This window comes from Ornithorhynchus anatinus, chromosome 20 (assembly GCF_004115215.2).
Source record: "Ornithorhynchus anatinus isolate Pmale09 chromosome 20, mOrnAna1.pri.v4, whole genome shotgun sequence".
NCBI lineage: Eukaryota > Metazoa > Chordata > Mammalia > Monotremata > Ornithorhynchidae > Ornithorhynchus > Ornithorhynchus anatinus.
This window is the reverse complement of record NC_041747.1, coordinates 25,571,925-25,589,969: the sequence shown is the minus strand read 5'-3', so window position 1 is coordinate 25,589,969 and position 18,045 is coordinate 25,571,925. Positions and strand designations below refer to the sequence as shown.

General features: G+C 39.7%; 1 protein-coding gene across 2 annotated transcripts in view; it reads right to left on the bottom strand.

Annotated features, from left to right (window-relative positions):
* Nucleotides 1–1,770: 1,770 nt before the first annotated feature.
* SLC36A4 (solute carrier family 36 member 4) overlaps nucleotides 1,771–18,045 on the bottom strand; it is a 52,417-nt gene continuing 36,142 nt past the window's right edge. For both annotated transcript variants that reach the window (XM_029048339.2, XM_029048341.1), the window contains one exon: nucleotides 1,771–6,690. In XM_029048339.2, coding sequence (XP_028904172.1) covers nucleotides 6,383–6,690 — 308 coding nt within the window. In that variant the 3' untranslated portion in view covers nucleotides 1,771–6,382. The remainder of the gene's footprint in view (nucleotides 6,691–18,045) is intronic.

The window sequence follows — 18,045 nt, the reverse complement described above, 5'->3', positions numbered from 1 at the left end:
ACCCGGGTTGGTTTTCCCTTTTATCCCCCATCTTGTAGTGTCTCTCATATTTCTGGGCCCAGACCTATGCCAAAGCCTCACTGCTGAAGAAAAAAATTGTATAATTCGTATCAGAAATAATATCAGAATGACCACAGTGTCATTTATTGCCTTCCCGGTGTGGTATTTCATCTTATTTTCACCTCTGCTCTCAATCCAAGATGACATTTGAGGGACTATTTTAGCTCTAAATTACACCATACAAGGGAGATCAAAGTAACTGCACACCCGCTTTCCCTGAGCTGAGCGATTTTAACTTCAATCCCCCCTTCACCTCTCCTCTATACTTTACGCACAAGTCCTGCTGTGTACTAGAAGAGAGGCAGTGCCCAAGGCTCTAATGGCTGGAGAAAGAGCAAGGCCAGAATCTTTGTTCTTTTTTTTCCTTTCTCTACTTTATCTGCTTCTTTCTTGGTCTTCCTCATGTCTCTGCCTTTCGACCTGCCCTTCTGGTGATGTGAGGTCTCTTCACCTTTACCAGGTGAGCCTCCATCCTCCTCCCTTGATTGCTGTAAATGAGTCAAAAGAAGGATGCATCTTATCTACTAAAGAAAAAATATGTAAGACGGGAAGGCTGGGTGTGGTGGGGGAGATGAGTGGGGTGACTTACTAGAATGACAAAGAACAAAGGAAAATGGATCAAAGGGAGAGATTGTGTTGCCATTTGGAATAATATTAGAGGCCTCCGTTAAGCACTTTCTGCTAAGCACTGGGTAGGTACAAGATAATCAGATAGGACGCAATCCCTGTCTCACATGGGCTCATGACTATGACAAAGGGAGAGCGGGTATTTTATCCCCATTTTACAGATGAGGAAACTGAGGGGCAGAGAAGTGCAGTGACTTGTCCATGGACACGGAGCAGAAAAGTGGCCATTATGGAAGCAGAATCTGGGGTCTCTTGGGTCTCCGACTTCCAGTCTTCACTCTTTTAAACTAGACAAACCAACTCTGCACCTCAAAATTCCCAAAAGACATAGACGGCTCACATCTAGGGAACAGATGGCTGCCGTTATCATCTTCAACAAAGAGGTTATGTTTTTAATTTCAGATGTCTTCATGGACTCCTTTATTAATTCCATTACCAAATAAAGGAAGACCTCTCGCTATCATCTAGGGCTAGAAGAAAAAAAAAAGCACAAAAGATGATGAGCCTCATGTGGGACATGGACAGTGTCCATTCTGATTATCTTCTATTTCTATCTACCCCAAAGCTTAGGACAATGCCTGGGACACAGTAAATGCCACAACTGACTAATAGCATTATGGGTGGGTCTAATGGCATTCAGGGGCCCAGGGAGAATAGTTAAAACATTTGTTTATACGATCAAAGTCAATTAAAAAGCAAGACTTTCTCTTGGCTGCTTCTATTGCTGCTGAGGTTGGCCTGTGTGTAGCGAAACCTTATCCAAGCAGGAGCTGATTTAGATACTGTGGAGCTTAAAGCGCAATTTTTTTTGGGGGGGGGGGAGATGTGTGTGTGTATGTGCGTGTGTGTTTGAATGCATACACTCTCTAGGGCTCAGTAGTACATTTCTGCTTCTGCAATTTGAACCACAGTCCTAGAACCACTACTGCTGATAATCTATGCTCTCGGCAAAACTGCCCCCATCCCCAAAAGAAAACACCCACAAAAAAGCAAGTCCAGGTTGTCCATCTTTTACCAGAGGCATGATTCAACATTTTACCTAAGAGAGCCTGGAGCAAAAGGAAGAAAACATTACCCAAACAATAATGATGTAATATTTATTGAAATTCAGAAAATTGACGTTACAGAACACTAGTAATACACTTTCTCTTTCTCTCTCTCTCTCACTCACACACACAAAACAACTGGTGGTCAAAACATTTATGCAAAAGAAGGGCCTCCGTTTTTACCGTAATGACAAGGTCTATTATTAAAACAGATGAACGATATGATTCTGTAAAATACGAGCCCAAGTCTCCCAGGACCTAAGTAACTCCCTGGTAGTGAGGCATTTTGGGATGATCATAACCTCTTTTGGACCATTTGGGGACTTATTCAGTGGGTTCCAAAAAGCCAGTTAGAAGCCAATTAGAGCTAAAACCTATTTCTGATAAGGGCACCCGGGCACATCTGTAATCCAATCAAATGCCTCATTTGCAAATAACTTCCCTGTCATGGACCTTACTATTTCAATTCTGAAAAAACCGCCCCCTAAGATGTTCTCCTAAACTGCCCAACATGCTTCCATGAAGTAACAGTAAGCGCTGAGAGAACTGGGCTCAGTATAACATAGCTACAGTTTTGAGAACACCCCCTTAAGCTGATACAACTATATTTCCCATTTCTTATTATAACAAAACTCCAGTGACATCATTTTAACATGATTCATACACAAAAAGCCTGTTTCCAAATAAAATATAAATCCATGCACACTCCCGTAGCTTAGAGAATGAACGTGTTCAAGGGAACTAAAAAATAGTATTTGACTATCAATTCTCTTATGGATGAAAGGGACTTGATTAAAACTGCCCATCATTTATTGGATGTGATTTTTCTCCTATACTGTTTCACCTGAATTTTATGATTTCCTATTTTTATTTATGCCATTACTCTCTGAATGCAGACCAAATTTCCTTATTATGCACCCTGACATTAACTTGGTTGGGTTGAGTGTCCTTCACAAAGAGATAAAACACAACAAAGAAAAAGAGGTAATATCTGAACTGTTATAATAATAAGGCCTTTGAGCAGGTTAGTAAGCAGCACATTACAAACCTTTTAAATTAAAGGGTTTTGTTCCAGGAAATATATGAAAGCTTCTGGTATGTGCTGGGTCACTGGAAAATGACCCAGAATTCTCAAGGGGGATGAGACATTGTAGATTAAACCTCAGCAACTGACCAAGGAGAAGGTTCCCCGACAGCTTGTGGGCCCTCCCACAAATGGTCCCATCCAAATCCTTCAACATGAAGGAATACAGAAGTTACTTCAGCCATTACATGGTGGTCAGAAAACAACAAATGCGAATGGATTGGATGGTTATGAACACACTGGTTCTCCCCGCAATCCATCCAAAGCAACAGCTGGGCAAGAGAAGCCAAAGAAAGCACTACCCTAGGTTTCTACCAGTCCTATTGAATTATCCATCTAGAGAATCTCTGTGAACCAATGGAATACAATTTTCCCAGAAAAAGAGTTTTCACATTCCTGCCGTGTGACTTCTTTTGTAAAATTCCATTTTATCAACAAAAGCCTGTACCTTGGTACCTTACAATTCTTAAATAAAAGAGGAAAAACGCCTTTCTGAGAGGCTGTGATTTCTTTCTTACTCTTTAATCCCTCTCCATGGCTACTTTTTAATTTATTTTCAGTATTAGTACTGGGTAATGACTCTAGGAGCAGGGTGTTCATTCAGCACTGATATGCTTGTTGTCCCTGGGAAGGTTGTGTACAATTCTGTATTCCAATTGATAGCCAAAGGCCAAGAGCAAGCAGAAGCCCTAGGGAAGCCATTGAAAGTACATGTAAAACGATTTAGTTAATCTGAGCCAATCTCACAGCCTGATCGATGGTAATTTACTGAGTACGGAAAAAAGGGTGTATCAAGAGAGGTGACTGCCTGAAGAGAAAATGGGACTACAGGCTTCCTGTACCTCTACCACTTTGGAATGAAAAGTTTTCCACTTTGCTTCTTCAAGGTAAGTTATGAATGTACTTTACGGTTTTTGATTATACTGAGTTCACCCGGTTTCTCTGGGGTTTGCATGCATTGGCTCTTATAAGTGATTAACCAAGGGAATGATAAGATCACTGAAAATATTTGGCAGATCATTTAATTTGAGCACTTACCCTAGTTTAAATACACAAATTATTCAATTATTTAAGGATTAGGTTCATGCTAATTATTTACAGTATCAACTCAGGCACTTTGATGCTTGGTGGGTCACTACATGCTGGCCAGGGAACATCATTTAAACCTTTTAAGTGTTCTTGGCCAGTGGGGAATTCTCATCATTAGTAAATTCCTCTTCAATAATAATCCTGGCTGCCAAAAACCACTTGTTGTGCTGCAGCCCGATAACTGATAGCAAGGTTGCGGATTATGGCAGAAGACGGGATGTTCTGGAGAAAATATATCCATAGAGTTGCTATGAATTGGAAACGACTTGACGGCGCTTGATAAGTGCTGCAGCCATTTAATTGTGGCCCATACTCAACTGGAAAAGTGAATCGCCATAGCAGTTGTTTTAAAATGGCCCAGGGTTTACATTTTATACTTACCCCTACACTGCAAGCTTGTTGGGGGCAGGGAACATGTCTGCCAATTCTGTTGTATTGTACTCTCTCACGTGCTTAGGATGGTGCTCTGCACATAGTAAGTGCAGAATAAGTATCATTTGCTTGACAGTATAATGAACCTCATCAGAAAAATTATTAAACAAACGATTACGATTGGCAATAAAAAATGGGTTTGAAGTATTTCCTGAAGGTAGGTAAATTAGGTGACACTGCCTCACATTAAAGTAAGTGGATAGTAGTGGTTTTCCGGTTAATTATGACATTCAATAAATATTTTTAAATAAAAAATTCTAAAAATTACAGTAGTTATTCTTTACGAAAGTTTCTTGGCAAAAAATAAATTACTATAACTCAGTATCTTTAAAATGATATTGTTTTCCTACATCCTCTTGGACTCCCTTTTAACAACTGAAATATCTAACAAAATGGGGTTGATATCAAAAAAGGCATAGCAAACTAAGTATTGTATAGTAATGTCAATATAAATATAAATGACAAGTCTATCTCCTATGAATAAGTACAAAAACAACATTCAATACGTGTGTATACTTGAAAATTCCACTAATCATGTAAGTGGCCCTACAGTTAAGATTCTATAAATGTCAAGAAAAACTATATACAAAGCTTGTGATTTTGATGACTGCTTTGCCAAATTCCCCCAAATATTCAGAGGGTAATCAATCTGACATAAAGTGCAAACAATTCTAGCTTTGAGCCTTTCAAACTGAGGGCAACGCTATGATGTTTAGAAAGATTAAACTTTGTCTATGTGTTTCCTTTAAGAATTTTGAGGATCTTTCCTTCCCTTTTGTAAACTGAAAATTCCTTGCCAAAGTGAAGGGGGAGGAATTTTTTGGATGAAGCCTAAAATGCTCTGGGAATTTTAGTCTAAAGTCATGTCATTTCATATAGTTTCCTTAAAGTGACTTCTTTGAGGAAATGCTCCTTAGAAATACTTTTGTTCTACCTGTTCTACTCAATGGCAACGAGTGAGCCAAAAGTATCTCGGTTTTGAAAAAGTCTTGAAATTCAGGAAATCCTAACATTTTGTATCGCACAAATCAGCCCTTCCAATCCCTAACCCGATTTTCATGCGAGGACTGTCAGATTTTAAAATCTTTGAGGTCTGGGATCTACTCTACTTAGCTCTCCCAAGCACTTAGGACAGTGCTCGGGCCCACGACAGGAACTCAGTAAAACACTACTGATGATGACACTGGGTAGGGAGGGTTGTTTTTTTCCCAAAACTTCTTAAGGAGCACTGTACTTCCTGAACAGGTAAGACACTCGGCTCAAAAGGGAGGCATGATTTAGGGAAAGGTGGAGCTGCCGTCCGTCTGCTCAGCTGCTGGGAGCTGTAAGAGGGTAAGCTCACACTTCCCTTCGAGCGAGTATTCTGTTCACGGTCTCAGCAGTTTGTGCTGCCAAACGCTGAGAATCTCCCTGCTAGACAGGCCTAGCCCTGGCTGGTGGGTCCTGGGAAGAATGAAGAAGGTCCATATTACTGCTTATCTTCCCTCTGTGTCCAGGAGGACGTGACTAGTGAGTGTCCTCTTGTGCCCAAATGGAAAGATAGCTAAGTAGCTAACTCTCCAGTCACTAATGGTAAAAAATTGGGTTAAAAACTTAACTCTTTCTAATAACAACACGACACCCTCAACAATTTAATAGTCACTGAAATGGCTGGTGAGCCATTTTACTAGCTTTAATTGTTCCTGTTCACTGACTAGCAAAGTAGGATAGTAGCCTAACCTAAGAGATGAGGGACACAAGACTTTGTTTTGAAGGGTTTGGAGCTGAGAATAAAGCACGGCAGAGGAATTTAGAAAGCACATCAAATGTCCTATCCTTCGGGTTTTCTTCTCAGTAAGTGCTGAAACTGAAAGTTGAGCGTTCGCCACGGGAAAGGCATTGAAATAAGTGCTAGGTTCCAACTGAAACACAGGGAAATATCGCCCCTACAATAAATTAATATGACAAAAAAGGAAAAAAAGTCTTTTAAAGTGGGGAGCAGCATGTGCTCCTGGTTCTGATCTTATGTTAACAATGTTCAGAACTGAGTCAGCAGCTCCACCATTTACTTATCACCAAATGTCAAATGTGATGTATTCAAAGCTAAAAATGGACTCTGTGTAGTATTAATTAGGGATGTGGGGGGAGGATAAATAATCTCTTCAACAGTTACATATGTCCCTGTTAAAAAGCCAACAACTCCAATGACTGCTATAGAGATATCTTTGAAGATGATCCACGAACATAAATTTTCCTTATAAAATGTGAGAATTTCAACCAACGGTGGTAGGATCAGGGCCAGGGTGCTGCTGCTTACAGCTCCAACAAAAGAAATCACCAGGTCTAAGCGAGGAATCAGAATTGCTACAGCACCTGAAAAGAAAGAGAAAGATTTTAAGGGTTTGGTTTTTTTTTCCCATTTTAAACTTGGGTCCATTTATAAATACAGACTGTGGAAACTTTCAACTCTACAAATTAAATTTTAAAGCAATCCAAGCCTTCGATATCACTGATAAATGGGGGCAACCTTTATGTGAAAAAGTCAAAAGAGGTTCATTATTTCACAGTGGAAGAGCCAAATGAAATAGAAACCAAACCACTGGCTGAAAACACCCTTTAAAAGAAATGATAAAAAACATCTTGACCAGTTAGGTGGCAAGACAAACCTATTTTCTGGGCAGGGATCCTTCCTGACATCAATTCGTCATAACTGATTAATAGGTTAGGGTTTATATTGCAGGTGTTTTCAAGAAATGAGTTCTCAATTCAGACTCGTAACTTCAAATTATTTGCCTGAGTACTGCTAGAGAAGCAGCGTGGCTCAGTGGAAAGAGCGTGGGCTTTGGAGTCAGAGGTCATGAGTTCGAATCCCAGCTCTGCCACTCGTCAGCTGTGTGACTGTGGGCGAGTCACTTCACTTCTCGGTGCCTCAGTTCCCTCATCTGTAAAATGGGGATGAAGACTGTGAGCCCCACGTGGGACAACCTGATTCCCCTGTGTCTACCCCAGCGCTTAGAACAGTGCTCGGCACATAGTAAGCGCTTAACAAATACCAACATTATTATTATTATTATCTCTACCGCACTACCTCCTTAAATACGCAAGGATGCCTTTGAGTTTCAAGGGATTATCTAGTGTTCTAAAATCCAAATTTTCTGTCTTTAGCTAGAAAGCTTCTTCTGGGGATTATATCATCATTCCTGGCAGCATTAACACCCTGTGTTGCCTCCCCAATCAATCAACTATATTTATCGAGCACCTTCGGTGTGCAATCTAAGATCTTGTGAGAGTACACCAAGAGAAAAAGACATGGTTCTTCCACTCAAGGAGGCTACTCTAAGAAGGGAGACAGGCAGAATTAAATTAAGCACAAAGAGTGGGAGCAGAAGGGAGAACCAGGTGCTTACCAGGAAAGGTGCTAGGGAAAACAGAATTTAAAGAGTACCCTCTATTTGCAAAATCCTGAAGGAGGCCGAGTACAATACAGTCTCTTCAAACCTAGTCCTCTTCTCTGAGGCTCTTTTTCAATCCAATGGATTTTGCCTTCCAGGTAGACTTCAAATAGGTTCTAAGGAAAGAACAAGTAGTAACCACAGCCACACAATCCTTGAAAGATTTAAAATTTGTGGCTTAAAATCTGAGTGCCTACCGTACCCTGGGTGGACAGAAAGATAATATGAAAAAATGTAAGAGAGCTGAAGCTCCTCGTCTTAAGTCTATGTTCTATACTTTGTAATAATAATGTTGGTATTTGTTAAGCGCTTACTATGTGCAGAGCACTGTTCTAAACGCTGGTGTAGATATAGGGTAATCGGGTTGTCCCACGTGAGGCTCACAGTCTTAATCCCCATTTTACAGATGAGGGAACTGAGGCACAGAGAAGTTAAGTGACTTGCCCACAGTCACACAGCTGACAAGTGCGGAGTTGGGATTCGAACTCATGACCTCTGACTCCCAAGCCCGTGCTCTTTCCACTGAGCCACGCTGCTTCCCTAACCTTTGTTACCTTTGCTTACCTTTGTAAACATAGGTGGTTAATGGTATTTATTAAGCATTTACTAAAAATGTCAGTGCACTGTGCTAAGCACTGGAATAGACACCCAGCCCAACACAGTCCCTGTCCCACATGAGATTCACAATCGTTTACACTTTAAAGTCCTCCATTTTCATAAAGACTCAAAAAGGACTCTGCCCAGGGGTGAAACTGCAATATCTTGAAGACAAGTATTAAGGGATTAAGACATTCTCCTTTTGAAATACAAACGCTACACTTCCTTAAACTATTTTTAAATTCATTCAAAACTAAAAAATAATTCTCTAATGGGTTTATAGCAAATATTGTTATATCCTCCAGTAGGCGGCTTTTAATTAAAATGAAAATGCTTTTCAATTTGCATTTCCTCTGTGCTCTTTTTTCCCTTACCACAGAGTTGAAAATGAAAAATGCCATTTTTGGTTTATGTAATCTACACTGATATGTATGAATTTGTTCTGATATAAATTGGATTCTGCTTGGGCCAAATATGATAGGTAAGCAAATGTTACAACAACATTTCTAGACTGCGAACCCCATGTTGGGCGGGGATTGTCTTTATCTGTTGCCTAACTGTACCGTCCAAGTCGCCTAGTACAGTCCTCTGCACACAGGAAGTGCTCAATAAATACGATTGAACGAATGAATTGAATGAATTGACATTACCAACGTGAATGTGCACATTTACCTGCTATTTTTTAACACTAGATTGTTTAGAACAACACTAATCAATACTGACTTTAAAGCACTCAATCACCTCATCCAACTTCCTACCTAATCTTGCTGATATCCAACTATAACCCAGCCCACTCCCTTTGCTCTTCATTCATTCATTCATTCATTCACTCATTCAATAGTATTTATTGAGCGCTTACTATGTGCAGACCACTGTACTAAGCACTTGGAATGTACAAATCGGTAACAGATACAGTCCCTGCCCTTTGACGGGCTTACAGTCTTCTAAAGCCAACTTCTATCTCACCACTTTCCCAAGTGTTTCCCCTAACCTAGAACTCCCTCCCCTTCCACAAATGACAGACCACCTTCAAAGCCTTATTAAAATCCCATCTCATCCAAGAGGCCTTCCAATTGATCAATGATATTTATTGAGCGCTTACTACGTGCAGAGCACTGTACTACGTGCTTGGGAGAGTACAATGCCACGGAGTTGGTAGCCCACCAAGACCTTACAGTCTAGAGGGAGCCTGATTAAGCCCCCTTTTCCACTATTTCCTCTCCCTTCTGCACCGCCTATGCGCTTGGATCTATACCCTTTAAGCATTTGATATTCACCCAATCCTCAACCTCACAGCACTTATGTACACATCTGGTATTTATTTCAATCTCTGTCTCCTCCTCTAGGCTGAAAGCTCCTTGTGGGCAGGGAACATATACTCTCCCAAGCACTTAGTATCGTGCTCTGCACACAGTAAGTGCTCAATAAATACCATTGGTAGATTAAAATCTACTCCCGTGAAACAAGTGTTCTATTTCTCTTTGCTAGCTTTCTGGAATGTGTAAAGTTCACCTCTCACATGAGCTTTCGCTGTTTTGAGAGTCTCTCGCAGGAAGACAGACTAACGTGGTTTAAGATGGAATGTAAGATGGATTTGTCCTGTGTATGGTTCCTCTTTGTGGGGCCTGCATTTAATTACCTCAAGGACCCTTTTTTCTCAGGGGTAATTAGGGGGTGGGATGGAGTTTGGAGAAAGCATAAATCATGGTTGAGGTGAGAGTGGAAATACCAACTAATGGCAGAGGAGTCCTTCCAGGTATATGGACTGTAAGGCCATTAGGAACAGGGAATTTATCTGTTAATTCTGTTGCACTTCACTCTGCCAAGTGTTTAGTAGAGTGGTCTGCACATAGTCAATGCTCAAAAAATACCACTGATTGATTGACATGGTGGCCATGAGGTTGCAGCAGCTGGACAAGAAACAAGGAGGGCCAAAAACCTCAGAGAAGAGCCAGCCGCACTGTGCTCTCTAGGTATTTCTGGCTTGTGTCCATTTTATTCACTGAATAAATCCTTATGAACTGGCAATGTTTTTCTGTCCTTCCAGGATAGGACTTTTGCCTTCATTTACACCTTCAGTAAAGCATTACTCTTCAGTGACTCAGGTTGTCAAGGTCACAAAATCCCCAACTTTTAGAGCAACTGACCATTAGATTTCTCTTGGGAGCACTTAATTTCCTTCCTTGTCTCTTGCTTTCCTGTTCCAGGTGCAGAGCTTTGGAGAGTGGGGAAAAATGAAATCCCCAGATTGATTCCCACCTTTCTGGTCCTGCCTCAGTCAACAGTCACCTCGGCCCTCGTGTCCGTATTTCTCCACCTACTTTTCTTTTCATCTTTTATTTGTAGTAATAATATTTATTAAGTGCTTAGCATGTGAAGAGCACTGTACTAAGTGCTAGGAGAAATTATACAGGTGGGAGTTAAACACGGTCCTCAGTACATCTGTAGTTTCTTTCTCTTTCTCATTTTATTTGTAATTTATGCCCATTTGTCTCTTTTCTTAGAATGGAAGCTTCCTCTAGAGTCTATAACTGTGAGTGCTCAAATGTTCAGTATTCTGCTCTGCCCCCAGCAAGAGTGCAATAAGTAAAAATAATGATAACAGAGATGGGCAAGTGAAGGAAGCAAGAAGTGTTCAAAGTGATGCCTCACAAAGAATAGAAATTTCCCCTGAAGTGAGGGTAGGGGAGAGGAGTGCAGTGAAATAATTACATTTAAAAGCATGTTTCATATTTTGTAATTATTTTGCTTCTCTCTCCTCTGCAAGACAGTAAACTCCTTGTGGGTAGAGATCATATCTTCTAATCCTATTGTTTTCTCCCAGAGAATGTGCTCGACAAATACTATTGACTTAGAAGAAGCAGATTTCTGGGTCAGTTAGAAGCCACATTCAGGGATATAATCTCACAGAGAAAGAGAGGTGGATTTGAGAACTTCAGACGTTTCTGCTAATTGTAATTTGACAAAAACAACCAATTGCCAAGTTCCCTTTCATTTTTTTAATCAAGAAGAAAGATGTCCCTGCTTGCCCCATTAAGTAACCTTATTTTTCAAATTGCCCCATACAGCTACTCCAACTGCCAGAGAAAAATTACAAGTTGGCCAGCGATGAACAAAAAAGGAATTTGAGGAGGTAAAGTATTTTGTGAGGAGAGTCGATGAGATTAATTTTTTAAATTGAAAACTCCACAGGATAAAGACAGGCAGATATGGTTAGCCTTTATCTTAGCATATCATAATTCCTACTTTCTTTTTATAATTACACACCAATGTGTTAAGCAAGATAGCCTAATTAGAAGCTTTGGAAATCCACGTAAGCAGACCACATCTTGAACCACATCTCAACAGCAAAATTAGTTCCTGTAAGACTTTTAACCCTCATTTATTATACACAAATTTCCCCATTTAACTGTTCTGAATCTCTGGGTCTAAGTATATTTTTCTCTTCAGAGATTGCTTATAAGCCACCAGGAAAATGAAAAAAGTTCACTTAGAAGAGAAAACCTTAAATTGTTCAAGATTTCACTTAGTAGGGTGCTAAGGGATTCTTCTTATTATTAGTAGTAATAATAATAATGGTGGTATTTGTTTAGCAGTTACAAAGTGCCAAGCACTGTAATAAGCACTGGGGTAGATACAAGATAATCAGATAGACATAGTCTAAAAGGGAGGGAAAACAGGCATCCTCCACCCCAAATCGAGCGGCTAAAACCTCTCTTGCAGTGATTCATTCATTCAATCATATTTATTGAGAGCTTACTGTGTGCAAAGCACTGGACTAAGCTCTTGGGAGAGTACAACAACGGAAACATTCCCTGCCCACAACGAGCTCACAGTCTAGAGGGATCAGGGAACCAACCGCCATGAATGCAGCAGAGGAGCAATCAGCTCTGGAGTAGAAAGACCCAGAACCTGGACCTCCCTCTCGCCCCACCAGTCTGGAGTTCGGGGTCTCTTACACTCAACTTGGGCTTCCCGGTCCACTGTTCAACACTCCAGGGTCCTGGGCCTTGCAGAGTAAGTCCAGTTGCTCTCACAGCTATGGTCAAGTTTAGGGGTTGGGGAGAGGCGGGATGGGAGATGGAGCAGGATAAATAGCAGAATCAGGGGATTGTGTGTGGGGAATCGTTAAAATTGGTTTAAAGTGTCTGAAGTCAAGGGAAAGGAAGTGGTTGGGAGGAAACTCTCCTGCCCTAGTTTCTGGGCAGGAAACCCTCCAGTTGTCCTCCAGAGACCTAGAGTTCATCCTGACGGCCTCAGTGGTTCACGCACGAGGAGAAAGATTATCTTTAACAATGGGCCAAAGTGGTTTGCTCTTTTCCAACTAATAGCAAACCTTCCTCTAATTCTGCCGACCTGCTGGAAAATAAGGGATGCTTTTCCCAAATGATCTCTTACACGTTGGGATATTATCAGAGCTTCAAAAGAAGTTGTTTTCTTAAGAAAGAAAGGAATTCTTGGGGACCCGTGACACTGGGTAAGCTGTGATAACTTATGGACATGTTGTTCTCTTTAAAACCCAATTTTCCCTGATTTTGGGTCCCATAAATGTTCATTTTCATTTACAATTAAGATACACGTTCTTTCTAAATCCAAATATAATCATCATCAGAAAGAAACAGGCAGCAAAAAATGATTTTTATATAGTTCTTCACTCAGAAAAAAGTCAATACATTTTATATAATCTAATACTTTTTCCCTTTGGGCACAGATGTGGATGTCTCATGAATAAAAGAAATCAAAGACAATCTGATGAAATTTACTTCTCTGGCTTCCATGTAAATCACTTGGGAATGAAAGTTAAGAGAAGAATAAAATGAAAATGTCTTCATGCTCTTAATATTTTAAAGCACTACGCAATCTTAAGTTACATCTGTAAAAGGCCTGCAAATTATAGCAGCAAAAAAAAAAAGAACCAGTTATTTGACTCATAATAAATGACCATGCCCTACTTAGCTACCTCAGAGAGAAAAATGGCTTTGTTTCCTAACAAACTTTAGGATCTACTGGTATTTTCCCCAGAGTTTGAATTTCACAATACAAATACAATATCATTCTTAATGACAAATCACTTTGAGCTTTTCTCTATTTAATTGGAGAAGAAAATCTACAGAAAAGACCTGGAAGGAAACCTCTGGTCCAATACCCACCCTCCAGGCAGGTGAATAGGTTAAAACTGCAGAAAAAAGACCTGGCAAATAAAAGGAGAGCAGACAAAAATCTCCTGGAGTAGACTTTTACCCCCTGGTAGCAAAGAAATTTGTCTAAATATCCAGCTGTAAATCCCCAGCTCCTGCTTTGTGGACAGAGACAAAACACAGCCGGCATCTTTCCCCTAAAAGTCTTCTCCTCCCTGGGATAGAGAAAAAATTTCAATCTCTTCATAGAAACTGTTTTATGTATCTTTCATCATTTTTGCCTCCAGTATAATTTGTTCTTATCTAGATCCTCTCAAGTTTTTCCATTGCCTCTACAAAGTCCAGTGAACAAAACAGGGCATAATACCCAAATAATGGTCTCACCATTCCAGCGAGTGGCTCTCGTCCCAGCTCCTCCATCTACGTCCTAGCCGACTTAATACACCTCAGTATCGGGCACACAGTAAACACTCAATATATCCCATTGATTGAGTGATGTTGGCTTTCTAAGAGCAGCTTAAATTTCCAGACCTTTTTGCTGATGGTCAAGACCTCCATTTCTTTTTCCTGCTAGGACTGTACCAAGGCTGATTAAATCACTCAGTCGTATTTACTGAGCGCTTACTGTGTGCAAAGCACTATACTAAGCACTTGCCTTCAATCTCTGTATTGCCACACCAATAGAGATATAAAGCTGTCCGGTTTCCTCGTTCTCAGTGACCGTACTACTGACGGTGAGCTGCAATCTATAAGTGTGCTGAAAAGTGGCTGAAAAGATCCCCTTGAAACTGCCACATCCTCCACCCTATATGACTCATTCTACTCTACAGGGACTTGTCATTTTTCCTCCTAGTTTTGAAGGGTCATTTTCCAATTTAACCAGATTCTTGCAAATGTTTTTTTTGCCTTCTCCGATGACAGTAACCCCCCCAATTCTGCATTCTTTGCAAATTCAGGGAGCATAATCTCAAAGTTCTTCGTCAAAATCATCAAGATATTGAAGAGCACTATCTCAAGACCATTTCCTGAGACACAACATTAAGCAGCATGGACAGATGGACAAAGCATGGGCCTGGAAGGCAGAAGGACCTGGGTTCTAATCCCAGCTCCACCACTTGTCTGCTGTGTGGCCTTGGGCAAGTCACATCACTTCCCTGTGCCTCAGTTACCTCACTTGTAAAATGGAGATTTAAATTTTGAGCCCCATATGGGACATGAACTGTGATCAACCTGATTAACTTGTATCTACCCCAGCACTTAGTACAATGCCTGGACATAGTAAGCTCTTAACAAATACCATTAAAAAAAGAGCCTCTCCTCGAGTTGACAGAAAACCATCAATATCTACCCTTTGGGGTGTTTCTCTAGACTGTAAGGTCATTGTGGGAAGGGAATATATTATTTATTGTTGTACTGTACTCTGCCAGGCACTTGTACAGTTCTCTGCATGCAGTAAGTGCTCAATCAATATAACTGAATGAACTTGTTCACCCTAATAATAATAATAGTGATATGCATGAATGGTAAAGATCAAATTTTCTGTGGCTTATCCTGGCATGTGGAATCAACAGCCTCACTCAAGTCTAGCCAGACCCCATCGACTGCTTCTCCTCTGCCTACCTTGTACTCCCAACTTTCCTCCCAAAACAAACATTTATATTCACTTCACTTGCAGATTACTTTAGAAAACTATAATTACTAAGGACTTTGCTTTCCACAAATGCCACTTGAATTAATGGAACAGTTCATTACAATTAACAGTCTCTTTTTTGAAAGCTTTAAAAAGAAAAAATTTGTTAGAATTAGTCCACTGTCAAATTGATGAGGGACTAAGAGATGGCTTTATTTGGCAAATTTTGCCACCGTCATCTCCTAAAGATTTCAGAACCTGAGAGACTATATCTTCCAGAAGCCATACTTCCAGCTCTCACTTCAATACATAACACAACTCCTCGCTTTTGCTCCTATTGTCCTCCAATCCCCTCTACTCTGCTGAGGGAAGCAAAGGATATAATTGCAAACAGCTAGGGAATGTAGTCTGAGCAGAGACAGGATTAATCCAGGGAAGGCAAATTTTTTAAACCATTACTGAGAAATTTTTAAAACCATTGCTGTGAAATTTTTAAAGCTGTTACTGAGACTGACATGAGGGAAAACCCGAAAAAATAAAATCCACATCTCCTTGTTTATATTCAGAAGGTAAAACTATCAAAAAGATATCAAAAATTTCAATGTATTTTCTGAAACAGCATAAAACTTGAAGATAAAACTGCAATCCAATTGGCATTGTAGCCCTGCAGCTCACCTCTAACCTTCCCCTGAAAATCTAATGTTCCAGGAAAGAAAATAATTGGAGACAGTTCAAGTTAACATCATATTACAGAATACTGCACTCTACCACAGGCAAAAACAGGGCAGCCCTGTATGGAAAACGGTATTAACGTATCAGGTTCTTAACACCTCCCTAATTTAATCTATTTCTTATTGCATAAATTTAATATAAAATATATCACACAGTACCAGGAATGAGAAGAGATGCTATAAATTTAAGTCTCCTGCAAGATGAATAAAAACAGATTCAGAGCAGAAAGAATCAGATTATGAAAGAAAGTTTATACCTCTGAATGCCACAGGCATTTATCTCTCCTGTATTCCCCATCATCTGAGGAAATGACATCTTTCAGGATTCTTGTATTCATCTTTTTTTTATAATCTATTGCTTGGGTCTAGTTTAGATTTGGTTTTTCGCTCTTGGTTACGATACATTCATCAGTATACATTTATTGTCTCCCTCAGAGTATAAACTCCTTGAGGGCAGTAACCATATCTTTTCCTTTTTCCTGTGTTCCCCAAGTACATCCTGATTCACGCAAACCAAATTTAAGAGTTTACTATTACTAAAGATTAAAAGGCTCAAAATGGAAACCAAATAATTAAAATCTGGAAATTGATTTTACAATAATAAACCCACTGTAGTTCCATTTTAGATCCAAGAACCCCAAAGTTCTTTCATCAAATTATAATTTGATTTGATGATTTGATGGTAATGGTACTGTTATTATTATTTGATTTCCCCTTCTAGACTGTGAGCCCTTTGTGGGCAGGGATTGTCTCTGTTGCTGAACTGTACCTTCCAAGCGCTTAGTATAGTGCTCTGCACACAGTAAGTGCTCTATAAATACGACTGAATGAATGATTTCATAAGAGACTCTAATGAGAAGACTTTTGTTATTTGCCCTACTGCTAAACTTTACGATTACAATCACTACAAATGGTAAAATTATTTTCAAAAGGTTTAGAAGTTGCTGCATGTTTAACACTTTCTGTGATCCACCTTTAACTCATTCCATGAAGTCTCAGCCTCCCAGCTCCTTTTCCTTTGAGCGGACTGGGTTGCAGAGGGGCCTACCAGGCCGTGCACTGGTCTGAGAATGCATTTAATCTGAGTCTCTGTCTCTTGGTAAAAGCAGAACAAAAACTTCTGCTTTTCAAATACTTAGAAAAATAACAACTTGTGATGTTTATATTGGATTACTGCATTTTGCAGTTAGTTATTCCTGCTTTAATCCTGTATTTGTTTCCTTCAAGAATCTTGCTCCGGGGAAAACTGTGTTATAGTCACCAGTGATATTGATAAACATATCTGTTCTATATATTCATAATGACATAACAGGAAGATCCCATCATTGATCATGAGTAAAGCCCTTGCCATAAACCATGATTTTCAGAAAGTTCTTGATTAGGACAAAGGATTGAAGTGCTGTTCACAAAGTAAGCACTTAATAAATACTACTGAATGAATGAATTAATTAAAAAGTAAAACACATCCAGCTAATGCAACTTTTATAAGGAAGCACCCAAACAACAAATAAAATGTTTCATGTAAAAGTATACAAATCTGAATAAAGAAAAAAACCATGGAATGTCAAATCTTCTTTCTATATTAACCAACGACACAATGGGCACGAAAGTAAGGCAAAACCAGCAAAGACAGATTCAGTCTTTCCAGAAATTTTCAATACTGAAAAAATGTCATTTGGTTCCCCCTAGTGTTTGTCTCCCTTAAACTGCAGAAGGTGAATGTTGAACTATTTCTCACGCTTACAACCTTTTCCATAGGTTGTAAATACTAAATCAGAATTCTCAAAAACGATTTTCTATAACTGATTTTCAAAATCTATTTTTTCATGATATTTACTGAGCGCTTAATATGCGCAGAGCACTGTACTAAGTGCTTGGAAGCGTACAACAGAGACCGCTTCCATGCTCGCAATGAGCTTACACTCGAAGGGGGGGGACAGGCATTAAAACAAATAATTAATAATATACCATTTAAAGCATGTATATAAGTGCTCTATATTTCTATTATTTAAATTGTCATTCCATTTCTATTAACTTGCTTTGTCAGTAATAGTCTTTTCTGAAAACAACTCTAAGCCCTTAAGTGAGGTTTTCGAAAGGCAGGAAAAGGATACACCATTTTCCCAGAGAAGGTCTCAGCTCCTCAATCATTCATTCATTCATTCATTCATTCATTCATT